The 15,606-nt window shown below is 41.0% G+C and overlaps 1 protein-coding gene across 1 annotated transcript; it reads left to right on the top strand.

The window, feature by feature from the left end:
• Positions 1 to 671: 671 nt before the first annotated feature.
• On the top strand, positions 672 to 11,467 carry LOC119785391. The gene is made up of 6 exons (XM_038288017.1): positions 672 to 1,222; positions 6,300 to 6,403; positions 6,938 to 6,983; positions 9,724 to 10,629; positions 10,730 to 10,947; positions 11,031 to 11,467. Exons 1-6 carry the CDS (start codon positions 683 to 685, stop codon positions 11,098 to 11,100), a joined length of 1,884 nt encoding a protein of 627 aa, XP_038143945.1. The 5' UTR covers positions 672 to 682; the 3' UTR covers positions 11,101 to 11,467.
• The last annotated feature ends 4,139 nt before the right edge of the window (positions 11,468 to 15,606 follow it).

Raw genomic sequence — 15,606 nt, 5'->3', positions numbered from 1 at the left:
AAATCCAACATAAAAAACAAACACTAACCAGAACCATGGAGACATCAGGGAAAAACCAACAAGGAGCCAGGGTGAGGAAAGGTAAAGACGAGGAACCAGCAAAGAGGGACTGCAGAGGGAGTGTATTTATGGCTGACTGAACAAAGGTAGAGGTAATGAGCTGATAGGGAACAGGTGTGATTAGAGCTGACGAGGAAGCCAAGGGAAAAGAACACAAGGAGGCAGCAGGGGACAGACAGAAAAACCTAAGCAACTTAAATGAATCCAGACACACCAAAAAAAGCTAGAAATCAATGAAAAACCTGGCTAAACTTGAAACAGAAAGCTTAAAGAAAAACAACAGAACCAAGATCATTACAATAATGTGAATATTTTCAGAAGTGGCTTAATATTACTTTAATTCAAGTGATTTAATTATACTTTTCAGGGCTTGTAATTACTACCATTTTATTAACATATATGTTTAAAATATAATCTGTGCAACTTAAAAATAGTTTAGAACAAACAACTATTGCGTTGTAAGCAAAAATCACAGTATTATCCTTTACAGTTATCTTCTAGTAATTTAACTTATTACATTTTTATATATTCTTCTTGTGTTGTATGGGAGAGAGTCCCTTGTCCTTAAAACCTGATAACACATGTGCTAATATTTATGTTTCGTAGGAAAAACACTGTTACAATGTCTGACGTAGTTCAGCCAATGGATATTGACCAGAAACCTGAGGAATTTTACTTCGGAACAACGAACCCCCAAACACCTGACTCCAGCGGACTTGACTTCAACAGACCTGACCTCAACCAATCTGACTTCAACCGACCTGACTCCACTGGAACTGACTCCAACGGACCGAACACCAACGTACCTGACTTCAACAGACCTGACTCCTATAGATCTGACTCCAACAGAGCTGACTCCTATGGATCTGACTCCAAAAGACCTGATTCCTATGGATCTGACTCCAAAAGACCTGACTCCAAAAGACCTGACTCCAAAAGACCTGACTCCATAGCACCTGACTCCAAAAGACCTGACTCCAAAGCACCTGACTCCAAAAGACCTGACTCCAAAGGACCTGACCCCAAAGGACCTGACTCCAAAAGACCTGACTCCATACCACCTGACCCCAAAAGACCTGACTCCAAAGGACCTGACTCTAAAGGACCTGACGCAAAACCACCCAGCCTCAAAGAATCTGGTCTTCAAGAACCTCAATCTCAGGTTTACTTTTCTATTATTTGTATTATTAGGACTGCAGCTGTGTGTTTTCAGTTAGTTACACCACAAAAATGTGTTTTAGTCACCCATCTGAATTTGAATAATTAAAAACACAACTGCGCATAAGGAATTAGGTCTCAAAGATAATAAAAAAATTTTAGTTTTCTCTGCTCTAAGCAACTCGGTGTGTCACGGTCGCTCTGCTCAGTGAATGCAGAAACAAGTCGCTGTGGAGGAGGGAGGGGCTTGCTAGCTTTACATGAAGATGGTAAACTCGATAAGTGCTATCATGTGTTTTTACCAAAGTCTCAAACAAGACAGAAAAAAGTACATAGACTTGTCATAGTTGTTTGAAAAAAAAAAAAGTTTGTATAGGGGTCTAAAAAGGCAATCAAATTAGGCTCTGAGATGGCAACAAGGCAGAAGCGGCCTTTCTGTTTGTCTTTATACTGCTGGGCCGGCAGGGGGTGGACAGCTGCATGCCTACTAGAGGCCACATTTTAGACACACCCAAAAAATCCTGAAACAAGGAATATTAAAACTCAAGTTTAAATCTGTGACTACAGTGCAACCATAAATGGTTGGGAGACTTTTTACACGATATGAGACCAAGGTCTGCTAGGAATAGGGAGAGGTTGTAGCAACCCTGTGGGAGGATGGTGAAGGTTCTTGTTCGGGCAAGCAGTGACAAAGTCAGCTATGTCTTTGTTAAGGGAAGGCCACCAAAAGTAGCGGCGGAGTAACCCTATGGTTCTGCGGACACCAGGGTGACAAGAGAAACAGGATGAGTGAGCCCTCTGGATGATCTGAGAACGGACAGACATGGGGACATAGAGGCAATTGGGAGGACCGCCTCCTGGATCAGGCTCATCTTTAAGTGCCTTTTGGATGCAAGTCTCAAGGTCCCAAGAAAGCCCCCCAACGGTGCAGGAGTGGGGAAGAATGGGTTGGGGAGATTCTGAAGGTTCGTCAGGAGAGCACTGAAGTGACAGCATCTGCCTTCATGTTGCGAGAACCTGGAAGGTAGGTAATGTTTAGGTTGAACCTGGAGAAGAATAGAGTCCATCGGTATTGCCTGGGGTTGAGTCGCTTAGCATTCTGAAGGTATGCTAGGTTTTTATGATCTGTTCACACAATAACAGGGAGATCAGTTCTCTCTAGCTAGTGCCTCTACTCCTCAAGGGAAAGCTTAATGGCCAAAAGCTCTCGAAAACCAATGTTGTAATTTCTCTCCAGAGGTGAAAACCGGCGGGAGAAGAAGGCATAGGGGTGCATCTTCTTGTCACGGTGGGATCTCTGAGAGAGGACTGCTCCAACCCCTGTATCAGAGGCATCCACCTCCAAGATAAACTGCTCTGAGGGGTCAGGGTGGATGAGAATGGGAGTTTGAGTAAACATCTTTTTGAGGTCAGTGAAAGCCTTGTCTGCCTCAGGTGACCAGGAGAAAGTTCTCTTAGTGGAGTTGAGAGCTGACAGGGGGGCAGCAATCAGACTGAAGTTCCTGATGAACCTCCTGTAAAAATTGGCAAAGAAAACGTTGGAGCTGTTTCCTGGATTCTGGAACCGGCCAGTCCACTACAGCTTGGAGCTTGGCTGTGTCCGTCTTCACCTGTCCACCCTCAAAAACAAAACCAAGAAAAGTTATGGATGACACCTGAAACTCACATTTTTTCGGCTTTCACATACAGATGACTCTCCAAAAGTCTTTGTAAGACTTTTCGGACGTGTTCCTGGTGCTCTTCGGGGTCCTTAGAAAAGATCAGAATGTTGTCAATGTAAACAAAGACAAAAATGTTCAGGAAGTCCCTTAGAATGTCATGACTAGGGACTGAAACACAGCTGGAGCTTTGCAAAGCCCAAATGGCATAACTAGGTATTCATAGTGACCTATGTGTGTTTTGAAAGCAGTTTTCCACTCATCGCCTTGACGAATTCTTACAAGATGGTACGCATTGAAAATATCTAGTTTGGTGAAGATGGTAACTTGTCGGACTGGTTCGAAGGCAGAGGAAATGAGAGGAAGGGAATATTTATTTTTGATGGTGATTTGATTAAGCCCTCTATAATCAATACATGGACGGAGAGTCCCAACTTTCTTCTGTACGAAGAAAAAAACCTGCTTCTAGAGGGGAAGAGGACGGTCGAATGATGCCAGCATTCACAGAATCAGATATTTATTTTTCCATGGCTTCTCTCTTTGGTCTGGATAGGTTAAATAAACGGCCCCAGGGGTCCCAGGTAAAAGATTAATGGCACAATCACATGGTCTGTGAGGAGGGAGAGAGAGGGCCAATTCTTTACAGAAATCCCGCTGCAGATCGTGATATTCTGAAGGCACATTGGCTAGATCTGAAAGAGTAGGTTCTGGGGGCGGAGAACTGGGTGGAAGAGCTGAATGAAGACACCTATTAAGGTATTTAGGATCCCATGACTCAATGCATGACTGAGACTAGTTTATGTGTGGGTTGTGCTTCTTAAGCCAAGGGAAGTCCAGAACTATAGGAGAGTTCCTTGTAGGGAAGATAAAAAAAGATATGAGTTCATGGGGATTGCCTGACATCATGAATGAAATGGGTCTGGTTCGCTGTGTGACTGAATGGAGTGCACTACCATCTAGTGCAGATACAGGAACTGGAGCAGGGAGATCCTCAAAAGGGATCTTGTACTGGTTGACGAGTTCAGGACTAATTAGATTCTGTTCTGAACCAGAGTCAACAAGGGAGAGGACTTGATAAGTCTGATTATTGACACAAACAGTAGATGGGATTGAAAGCCGGAGGTTATCTTTTAAGAACTGCTTGCCCGCCAGTACCCCCAGAATTACTGGCGGCTCTGGCTTTTGGTCGCACAGGGCATTGAGGAATTAAGTGGTCAGGGGATCTACAGTACAAACAGCTGCCTGAGTTAATGCGTCGCTGGCGTTCCTCAGGAGTGAGATGAACGCGACTAATTTACATTGGTTCCTGAAGTGGAAGGGGAGACGGATTAACAGGAGGTTGTGACAGAGGAACCTCTAAACGAAATGTTGAATGTGAGGGCTTCGGCTTGAGTCTATTTCTTTCCCGCAATCTTTTGTCGAGCTAAGGCAATCAGATCATCCAGAGTATCTGGTTCATCCCGGCTAGCAAGCTCATCTTTTTTTCGCATAGGGTGTGAAGGAATGCTCCTTTAAGGACAGGCATGTTCCAACCAGCGAGGGTCCGAAATTCAATCACTAATTCAGCTGCAGATTTATTGCCCTGCTTGAGAGTCAAAGCTTCTTGGCTGCTTCTTTCTCACTAATTTTATGTATAAAAGTCTGTTTAAACAAATCCAAGAAATCATCATAGGAAATGATGATAGATCTTTTCTTCATCAAAAATGGCTTTAGCCCATCTAAGAGCTTTGTCACGTAATAGACCGATGATATAAAATTTCTTAGATGCATCATCGACTGAGGGGACCTCCTGAACACTAGGGAGCACTGTAACACAAAACCTCTACACTTACCCAGTTTCCCCGAAGGGTTCTGGAGGTGGAGAGGCGGTGTCACGGAAAGCAGCAGCGGGGGGCTGAGCCACCGGAGCAGGAGACTGAGAAGGAGAATCAGAGGATGAGGAAACAGGAAATTTTGCACTCAACTGTTGCACTTGATGAGAGAGCTGAGTAAGCGTCTGCAGAATTGAAGTCTGTTGTTGGGCCATACTAGTGATAGCATTTTCGTGATGCCCGAAAAGAATTCCCTGTTCGGATAAAGCCGTACGTAACACGGCTGCAGAGTCGATTTGGAAAGATGGTTCTGACATGATTTCGGATCAAGACTCTGGCGCAGCAGCAATACGTACGACAGGAGAACAGAGTTTACTTGAGGGGTTTTTATTGTTCAGACTGGAAACAGAGTAAATAGGAAATCCAATGCTGTGTCTCACTGCAAAACAGGTAAGGTGATGAGTACGAGTTCCAACTGATGTTGAGATGAACAGTGAGGGCATACTTACTTCACTGGGCTTGGAAACAGGCTGAGAGGGAGAGCAACAGTATCCACAGAGAGGGAGTGAAAACCTTGGAGTGATCCGGTTCTTCAATTTGCGTTGGAGGGTGGACAGGCAGGTGAGCTCAGCTTTAAAGGATCTTGAAGCGAAGCCTTTTGGGAGGAGTGAAAGCACCGTTGAGGGAGGACCATGAGCCAGACTTCAGCCAGGAGCCAGCCTTCAGCAGGAGGTAAACTAGCGGGAATAAGAGAAACACAACTGGTAAGTAAGATGATAAAAACACGTTCAACTAACTTGGAAGTCTTTTGACGAGGGACCCAGTTACCACTGGTATTGGTAACCATCTGTCGTCTGACTCAGGGAATCCACTCCTCTAAATACTGCTTCCTTGATTGTGGCTGATGAGTACCTGCTGGGAGCTTCACCTGCCCGGCACACCCTGAAAATGAAGGTGAGAAAACATAAACAAAAACTCCAAACCAAAGCAGCTCTGTGGTCACAACATGCTTCTCCAGAGCACCAGGATGATGTACTTCTAACTTTATCATTAGACTGGGGGAAACATGAGAAACAACCAAAATTAAAGTTTCCTGTAAAAATATATTCAATCTTGGCTCAACAAAAGAAACATTAAGACTAATTGCTCAGTTAAAGATCCACTTGCTAACGGGTGTGTTGTGGTTCAGATAAAACTTCCTCCAGGTGTGGTAAAATGGTTAAATGTTATTTTCTAAACCCTCTGATAATCTGCTCCCATAGCAACTATAAAAGGGTTAACATGATGATGGATTTTCAGAATTTGACCAATTAATTTTGTATTTCAAATTTTCTAGCCTTCAATGAGCTCCAGAAGCTACAGGGTGAAACATTAATGAAAGATGGGACAGAAGTCACCATTCTTTCACTTAGTCTAAGGGTATCAAAGATTGGTGCACAAACTGCAGATGGTGCTTTCAGTGAATACCGCTTCTCCAGCTGCTTTAAAAAGCCCCAAACCTTCGGTGTCAGAGCAGACAGTGGCATGTCCTCCAAACTAAATGCATGAAATTTACAAACACACTGTAATTATATTCTATATTATTCAACCTAATATAATTTTTATTTTGTAGGTGCAGATTGCAGGACAGACAAATCCAGTTACCCTGGTAGGAAACCAAGCTCAATATGATAAAAAGAGATCTGAGGAATGTGTTGGCACACTGGATCATTACTGGTATGTCCGCCAGATCTACAAAAATGAGTCGCATAGAGAAAGAAACTAAAGTTAGCAGAATGCCAACTGTCACGGTGACATTTAACACCGAACATGATGGTGGGAATCCAGTTGAGGCTCTCAGTAGGCTGACAGATCTCCTCAAAAAGGATTTGTCTGATTCCAGTTCTTCAGTTATTCCTCTGATGTCTGTAGATCCTGATCAGTGGGGTGATGCACGGAATTCATTAATAACAATGACAACAAGCTTTTAGCCACCATTTCCCCTGAGAGAATGAGTGTGGGCCACAACATTGTCGAAATGTTCTCAGTGCAATTTGAAATGCAACGCAGAGATTCAACTCTACCTTGGAGTTAGAAGAACCAGCTAGGTTCAATGTGCATCTGTGCCATAATTCTAGGGTGATGATGAAAAGCTTGGTGGTAAAGGACCAGCCGTGGAGTATAACAAGTGGAGTTGCTAGTAGTTTTTAGAAGAGCAATTCTCACTTTTTATGATAGTTTTTTTTTATCTTGTTTTCATTTTTTTTGAAGGAAGAAGAGTGCTTCATTAAAGGGCCAAGATAAGAAAAAGAATAAGGTGGTAAAATTTCATATATGCTTAGTCCTTTTGATTGGGGTTGGGGTGGGGGGTGGGAGGGTGTAACAATGCAAAACTTATTCCAAAACCAGATTAACTCTGTTTGATGACGATTAGTTGTATTTCAAATTCACATTTTTGAACGTTTGTGAGCGGATTTTAATATTATTTTTTACCAAAGCTAAACCTCAGTCCAGGTAACAATCCCTTGAATTTTATTAATGAGCCATATCATAATCTGGATGCAGGATTTTTTTTTTAAGGATTATGTAACGTTTCGAGATAGGGATATTTGCCAGAACAAGCACTTCCTCACTAAACAAGAGGGTGGCAGCAGTGACTATTAATGGAGAAAAAGGAAGTTCCAATTCAGTATTTTTTTTGTTTAGCTGCTACACACTCTGATCTCTATTTGTTCACTGGATTACTGACCATCTACCATGCTGTTGGGCTGGCAGCAGTGTGACGCAGTGAGCTTGTCGCAAATATTTTTGATTTATGTCCTTTTTTGAAGCGTGGTCTGCGCTATGTTACTTCACGCCACAACACAAGAGGGACAATCATGAACTAGCTGTGAGTCTAGATATGGCAGAGGCGGTGAGGAAGTTGGGGCAAATTTTGTGTGACAAAGGAGGGACATGAGGGCGAAAAAGAGATCCAAGTGGAAAAAGGGTCCCAGCATTCTCGTGCACCTTGCTCTTCTAGCCGGTCCAACTTCATGAGTTGTTTTCCACAATGGTGGTCATACAAACAAAACAAGCCGGTAAAGTCCAAACAGGAAATACGCATAGAGGAGAACAGATGTAGATTTGACCAATCAGAGGCTTCCTACAGCAGTGTCTGCAGTTACCTACAATTTGGGAGAGATGCAGCAGAGTGTCTGCGGAAGGGGGCAGGGACGTCTCTGCGTTCACCGCAACACCTATGCATACGACCTAGTTTCTAACTAAGACACGCAGTAAAAATGCCTGTGTGGGTAGCATTTGGCTGCAAAAACAAGCAGTTTGCCGGCTGTGGGAAGATGTTTCACAGGTAATTTCAGAGTCAGTGGATGTACTAGAAAATCAATCAAAATCAGTGTATCCTATAGTTTTGTATGCAGTGTAACATTAGTCTGGCTATCTTGGATTGACTCGAGATAGCCTGAAATATATTGCATGGCATGTTGATTAAAAAAAAGCAACTGAAACATTTGACCCATATATATATATATATATATAAAAAAAAAAAAAAAACTGTTTTCTCACCCCTCGTGGGGTGGTATGTGTCATCCTCAAGCTCGGGTCCTCTACCAGAGGCCTGGGAGTTTGAGGGTTCTGCGCAGTATCTTAGCTGTTCCTAGGACTGCGCTCTTCTGGACAGAGACCTCTGATGTTTTACCTGGAATCTGCTGTAGCCACTCTCCCAGTTTGGGGGTCACAGCCCCTAGTGCTCCAATTACCACTGGCACCACTGCTGCTCTTACTTTCCACATCTTTTCTAGCTCCTCCTTCAGCCCTTGGTATTTCTCAAGCTTCTCGTGTTCTTTCTTCTTGATGTTGCTGTCGCTTGGGATTGCCACATCTATCACTACTGCCTTCTTCTGCTGTTTGTCGATCAACACGATGTCTGGTTGGTTAGCCATCACCTGTTTGTCAGTCTATATATATATATATATATATATATATATATATATATATATATATATATATATATATATATATATATATATATATATATATATATATATATATATGTGTGTGTGTGTGTGTGTGTGTGTGTTGCATGCATATATATACACACAGACATGTAAGATGTAATTACCATAACAATGTAATAAATACATGTATATTTAATATACATCATCAAATGAGCACTTTTGGCACATATGTGTAATTATGATCCGTTAACAGATTAATTTCATTGTGATGGATTTAAATAATATGTTATACTACATGATTTAGAGACTTCATTGATCTCATAATGACTATGCAATGTGATGTGCCTATTTTTTTATTACAGGTTAAAGTAATCTACTTATGCTGTGAAACAGCAATTGTTTGTCCAAGTGATGAATTTATCTTTATTTTAAAAGTCTTAAGTTCCCCTGAAAATGAGAACATCATCATTGTTCGATGCTGTGCAACACATATTGTTTACAATGCGACCAGTCTAACTAGGGAGTACCAATATGGTGGCCAGTGGCTTCATTTAACCCCATACTACCAACGGGCAATCAGCAATCCAGTGAATAAATAGAGATCAGCTCATTCGGTGTTCAGACACTTTAACTCAGAGGCTGTTGATAGTCACTGCTGCCACCCTTTGGTTTAGTGGGGTACTGCTTGTTTCGCCTTATCTCACAATGTTAGAGGATCCTTTAAAAAAATAATTTGTCCAGATTACGATGTGGATCATCACTAAACTATGGGTTGTTGCTTGGACTCAGGTGCACCTTTGGTTAGAATGTCATTAAAATCCATCCTTAACTTTTCAAGTTATCTTTAGCTCAGGCAAACAAAAGAAAAAAACTTGACTAAAACAAAACCTCCTAGGCAGAGGTAGTAAATTAGTTTAGGAAAAGAAAGAGAGTATAGTGTTCATCCCTTTAGAACACAGAAAATTAAAATAAAAGCATAGGTATCTTTTTATGCCAATCAAAAATGAATCTTGGTTAGAGTTCCCAGTCGTATTCATTGTTAGATAATGCAGTTAGTAGAAAATGAAAGATTGATTTATTATTTATTGTGTCCCTTTTCAGGACAAGGTCCTCCCTGTCAAACAAAATAATCCCCTTATAAAGGCTGGACGTGTAGCTCAAGAAAGTTGTCTTCTACCAGTGAATCCCTTTTGGTACATGAGCCACATCTACAAAGAAGAAATTAAATGTATTGAGAGAAAATATAAAAGTAAAATCACGGCACAGGTCCATCTGACATTTGAAGCTGGAAGAACAAATGAGGCTCTCTGTGAGTTCATAGAGCTCTATCAGAGCTGCCCAGCTGAATCAGGGGACGTAGTGATTCCCCTCAAGTTTGTAGATCCAGATCAGTGGAGCGATGCACTAAGAGTCATCAAGAGAAGTGAGGATAAGCTTTTGCTCTCTATGTCCTCTGAAGAAGTCATTGTCTGTGGTCCAAAGCAAGGCCAAGATGAATTCAGTGCAGTCCTAAATGCAATGCAGAAGATAAACCATCCCATTGATCATCTTAAACCTGTACCAGTTGTTACATCATCAAGGATGAGCAACATGGCCTTGAGAGATACAAATGTTGGAACAATAAAGTATATTGAATATCAGAAGAAAGGAGACTCTAGAAGTCCTACAATAACAAATAAACCAAATCTTGATGCATCAATTGGACAGATTTTAGGGGAGAGAAAAGAAGGTGACGGCAAAGATGACCAATGCTGTATATGCATGTCCGAATTTACTAATAAGGAACAGCTGAAGTGTAAGCATGCATTCTGCAAAGACTGCCTGCAAATGGTAGTGCAGCACAGTGGACCAATCTGTCCTATATGCAAAGATGTGTTTGGTGTGGTGAAGGGAAACCAACCTGATGGAACAATGAGATGGAGAAAACATAACTATGCAGACCTCCCTGGATTCCCAGGATGTGGCCACATAGAGATCACCTACAATATCCCAGAGGGAAAACAAAAGGTAAATGTCTTTCATGTTACAAAACACAAAAAATTGCAATTTTTTTACTAATTTAAAACGTGCCTGCAAGTTAGCAGTTTTTTCCCATTCTGCTTTGTAGGACAATCACCCCAACCCTGGAGAACAATATAGTGGAACCACTAGAACAGCATATCTTCCAGATAACAAGGAGGGGAATGAAGTTCTGCACCTGCTGAAAAAAGCTTTTGACCAGAAGCTGATTTTCACTGTTGGAACTTCAATGACAACTGGTTTGAAGAATGCAGTGACCTGGAATGATATCCATCACAAGACATCCATGACAGGAGGACCAGAGCGGTACGGGTATCTGATTTGATCCTTTTACTTTCCTTTAATGTTCAGTTTCATGTATTAAACATTTCAATTTTGTTCTTTCACAGTTTTGGATATCCTGATGAGACCTACCTGAGCAGAGTCAAGGAGGAGCTGAAAGCTAAAGGCATTGAGTGAAATCTTTATTCTACATTAACTGATTACATTTTAGATAAATAAATGTCTTCTGACAAACTGAATTTACACACTAATAGATAATAGATGCGTAGTAGTAGTAGATCTTAATGGTTAACTTGAAGTTCACTGGAAGCTAAATCACATCGCTCATCTGTTTTAATGCAACCAAATGAATTACAGAGTTTTGAAATAATTTGCTGAGCTGTGTTGTTGTAGTCTTTATCTTTAAATTTTTTTGTTATTTTAGAGATGTTATAAATGTGTTGATATAATTATGTGAGAATGCGTGTTGGAGCAGCCCTGTTAAAGATCTTCTGTCAGTAGATTATACATACAATAAAAGTTTTCTATATGACATCTAAATGAAAATATCATCAAAATAGTTTTTTTTATTCTAATAAATCAACAGGATTACATATTTTGTATCTTCCTATAATGAAATGTTCATAATCAATAAAAGTCTGAAGTTCACCAACAGTGGAAGAGGTATTTTTTTATATGTTAACAATTCACAAAAAAAAGATCTTGCTAGTGTAGGACTCCTGTTTTTGTGTTTGTGTGTTTGTCTTCCTTTATCCACCAGGAGGCTCCTGGTTCTGGTCCGCCTCCTGACACACCTGCTGATGGTTTCCTCGTTAAACGGAGTGTTCTTAAGCTGCTGACTGCCACTACTTTGACGCCAGAGTGTTTGCCAGTTTAGGGTACTCTAGTCAAGCTGAGTTTTTGTCAACCTGAGTTTAACTTTGTTTTGTCTTTGCCTCTTGGCAGGAAGTCATCCTGCAAACTGGATTTCTCGGACCTTCACTCCCTGGAAGGATCAACTGACCCTTGATGGAATGGCATGGAAGGAGATGGAAGCCTAAACATTGAAGTGTATAGGAAACCTACTCACACAGAATAGTATCTTATTTTTGACTCACACCACCCACTGGAACACAAACTCTCAGTCATCAGAACCTTACAACACCGGGCAGAACATGTCCCTACTAAAACAGAAAGGAAGCACAAAGAACAGAAACACATCAAAGATGCTCTCCAAAACTGTGGATATCCAAACTGGGCATTTACACGTAACAGAAGACAGCGATGAGAAAATTAAACGCAAAAACATCCCAATCCCTTATGTTGCTGGAGTGTCTGAAAAACTCAAGAGGATTTTCTCCAAACACAAAATTCCAGTACATTTCAAGCCAAACAAAACCCTTAAACAGAGGCTAGTGCATCCTAAAGATAAAACTCCCAGACCGAATATGAGCGGAGTGGTATATGCTGTTCAGTGCAGCAAGGAATGCTCTGATCTTTATATTGGAGAAACCAAACAACCTCTCCAAAGACACATGGCTCAACACAGAAAAGCGGCCTCCTCGGACAAGACTCCGCAGTACATCTACACTTTGTGGACAAAGGACATTCTTTTGAGGACCAGAATGTTCACGTTCTGGATAAAGAAAATAGGTGGTTTGAGAGGGGCGTGAAGGAAGCCATCTATGTTAAGAGAGAAAAAAACAACTTTAAACAGAGGTGGTGGACTCAGATTCTAGCTTTCAAAAACTTACAATTCAGTTATAGAGATGATCCCTTCCAGATATCTTCACACCCCCCACCCCATCACAGAGGGACAAAGTACCTCCTCTCATCAGCCGGTGAACAATACCCATTAACGACGACCTTCAGAATCATAGACAGGTTTTAGATATTACAGGCTAACAATGGAACCAAACGACCCACTCATCGGTTTTCATTTGCATGTTTCCAAGCAATACAATGCCTTGTCTATATCATCTGCGTCGCCAGACCCCATTTACTGGGGCACGTGCCCCAGTATAAATGAGCTGTGCCCCAGTATAAATGAGCTGTGCCCCAGTATAAATCTCATGAATATTTGCAACAGTATTACATTTTTTTAATGCATCAATTTAGGTATCGGATCGGGACGCCGATATTGGCAAAAAAATGCATATCGGCAAAGCATGTAAAATGCCGATCCAGACTGCCGATCCAGTTTTTAAGAAAAAAATCCGGTCCGTATTTTCCAGTTTCGCCGATTGAAACGATCCATTCCACTATTTTGCGCCAGTGTTTCCCTGTTTTACATTTTTATTAAAACTTAGAGTAATACTTGCACCTTTAACTGTTTACGGTTTTACTGTTCACTGTGCAATTTCAGATTGCTATTCATAATTTTGTCCAGTTTGTGTTTATCTCTTAATAAACAGGTAAGTTTGTTGTTACCAAGCATTGTGTTTTATTCAATCTCACCTAATTTAGCTGGCTAGATGTTATAAAGAGTACTAAAACCCTTTTCAACATGAGTCTTACAACTAAGGCTAAATACTTTAACTTAAACTTAAATACATGCTCGGATAGGCTGGTATCGGCCAGTATCGGTATCGGATCGGAAGTCCAAAAACAATATCGGTAACGGATCGGAAGTGCAAAAACCTGGATCGGGACATCTCTATTTCCAACGGAAGGAGACGTATATTTCTACTCAAATGCGCAGCAAGTGTGTTGGTAACTCCAAATTGAGGATGTATTAGCGCCCCCACGTCAGCGCATGTCACTGCATGAACTGCAGGTAAACTAACACGCCGCTCTGTGCGGCCACGACGCATTTTTAGTTCTGGTAACGTTTCTTACCTGTCAATTTTATTATTTTCCCAGTGAAACCACATGATTTATAGGCTACTAACTGAAAATGACCGCATTGGTTTGTAGATGGATATCAGGAAATTCCTCACACGAAGCAGAGACAGGGAAGCAGTAAAACAAGATGAGAGAGAGGGAGGTAAGGTCCCGTAATGAATTAGTGATTTAATGTAACCAGTTACATTAGGAACGTTATAAGTAATATGATAGATATTTACATAATTATAAATTTGCGTTTTTTTTAATGTTTGCTGTAGAGAATGAGAATGCAGGTGCTGGAGTAGGAAAGGGAGGAGGAGGAGAGACTGACAGGAAAGAGACAGGTGAGAGACAGGAGAGAGACAGGACCATGAAGGTGATGAGGGAGCAACAACCAGCTTCCACAAACAAGAAGGGGACATTAGTGACTTAGGGGGAAAGCATGATGGTCCTAAACAAGTGAAGTTGTCCCACCATCCCCAGGACAAATTTGGAGTAAAAAAACGTTCATTTAATTCAAAATGGTTTGAGCTTTTCCTGGTTAAAAAAGAAAGCCTTGTCATCAAGGATATGCAGTGTGTTTTCAACTTGCTTGATAACATTATATTCCCAACACTAACGCAGGTCATCCAGATCTCCCTCACAATCCCAGTCTACAGCTGGAGTTGTGAAAGGTCATTCAGTGTGTTGAGAAGGATCCACACTTGGCCGAGGTGCACAATGGGACAAGACAGGCTCCATCATCTTGCTATTTTATCAGTTGAAAAGGAAGAACTTTCTAAGCTGAGTTACAAGTGATTGACCACTTTGCAAAAATGATAAATAGGAGGTACACTTTAATGCTCAAAAAAAAAAAGGAAAACTTAGCTCAGGATGAGTTAAAATTTCCCCCGAACTAAAACTCTGTAACCTAGGAATTAATGATTACTCCAGAATGTGTATAAGGAAACTTTTTATTTGTCAAAGTTGTTGATGTCTTATTTTTTATAGCTGCAATGTTGAAAATGTTCATGTTTGTTAAAACAATTATGCTCTTATACTCATTAATATCTCAACTGGTAATTTTGGTAGGAATGTATCAGGGTTGGGCAGTGTGCTTGTCTGTATTTATGTATGGAAGGAGGGGCATATGCACTAGGGGGCCAGTGCCCCAGTAAAGCTTTGTGCCTAGCAACGCCCCTGGTCTATATAAAGACTCAAACTCACTGCAGATCCAGACATTTGAATTGAGAAAGCTTCCTGGAGAGAGAGCGAAACGTCTTCAAATCTTGGAAACCAAGTCCAGTGGATTGTTTTTTAAACTTTTACGGAATCTACTACAAATTATAGGACTAAAATTTATGATTGGCAAAGAAATGGCTTTGTCAACCTGAAGCCTCTTTAAACATATTCTTTGGGTATTATTTGGATCAGTGTTCAGTGGGGCCCAAAGACAAGTTCTTTGCACCCACAATGGAAACAGATGCTAAAACCCTTACTGTTAATCAATATCTCAAAGTCACAAAACAGTTATTTAAATTTATTTATTTAATTTTTGGGTGACTTTTGCTTCAATTCTTCATTTCAGTCTGCAAGACAAGAAAAACGTCCACATCCTTAATGGTCATATCAGAAAACCACCTAAACAGCACATCTTTCAGCCAAGGAAGAGGGCAAAGAGCAGCTGAAACTGCTGAAAAAAGCTTGGAACAGAAAATTATATTTACTATTTGGCAGTCCAGGACATCTGGGTTGGACAACCAGGAGATCTTGAATAAAATTTTTTTACAACACCCCAATGTCGGGAACAACACCACAGAGGTTCTGAGCTGCTAATGTTTATGTTTCATTCTTCTTATTCTTTCTTTCATTCTTCACTTTTTTTACTTTGATGCTTCA

The sequence above is a fragment of the Cyprinodon tularosa genome, unplaced genomic scaffold, assembly GCF_016077235.1.
Source record: "Cyprinodon tularosa strain WSP-4 unplaced genomic scaffold, ASM1607723v1 ctg248, whole genome shotgun sequence".
Taxonomy (NCBI): Eukaryota; Metazoa; Chordata; class Actinopteri; order Cyprinodontiformes; family Cyprinodontidae; genus Cyprinodon; species Cyprinodon tularosa.
Note: the sequence above shows the minus strand (reverse complement) of the source record. Positions and strands in the feature narration are given on the sequence as shown.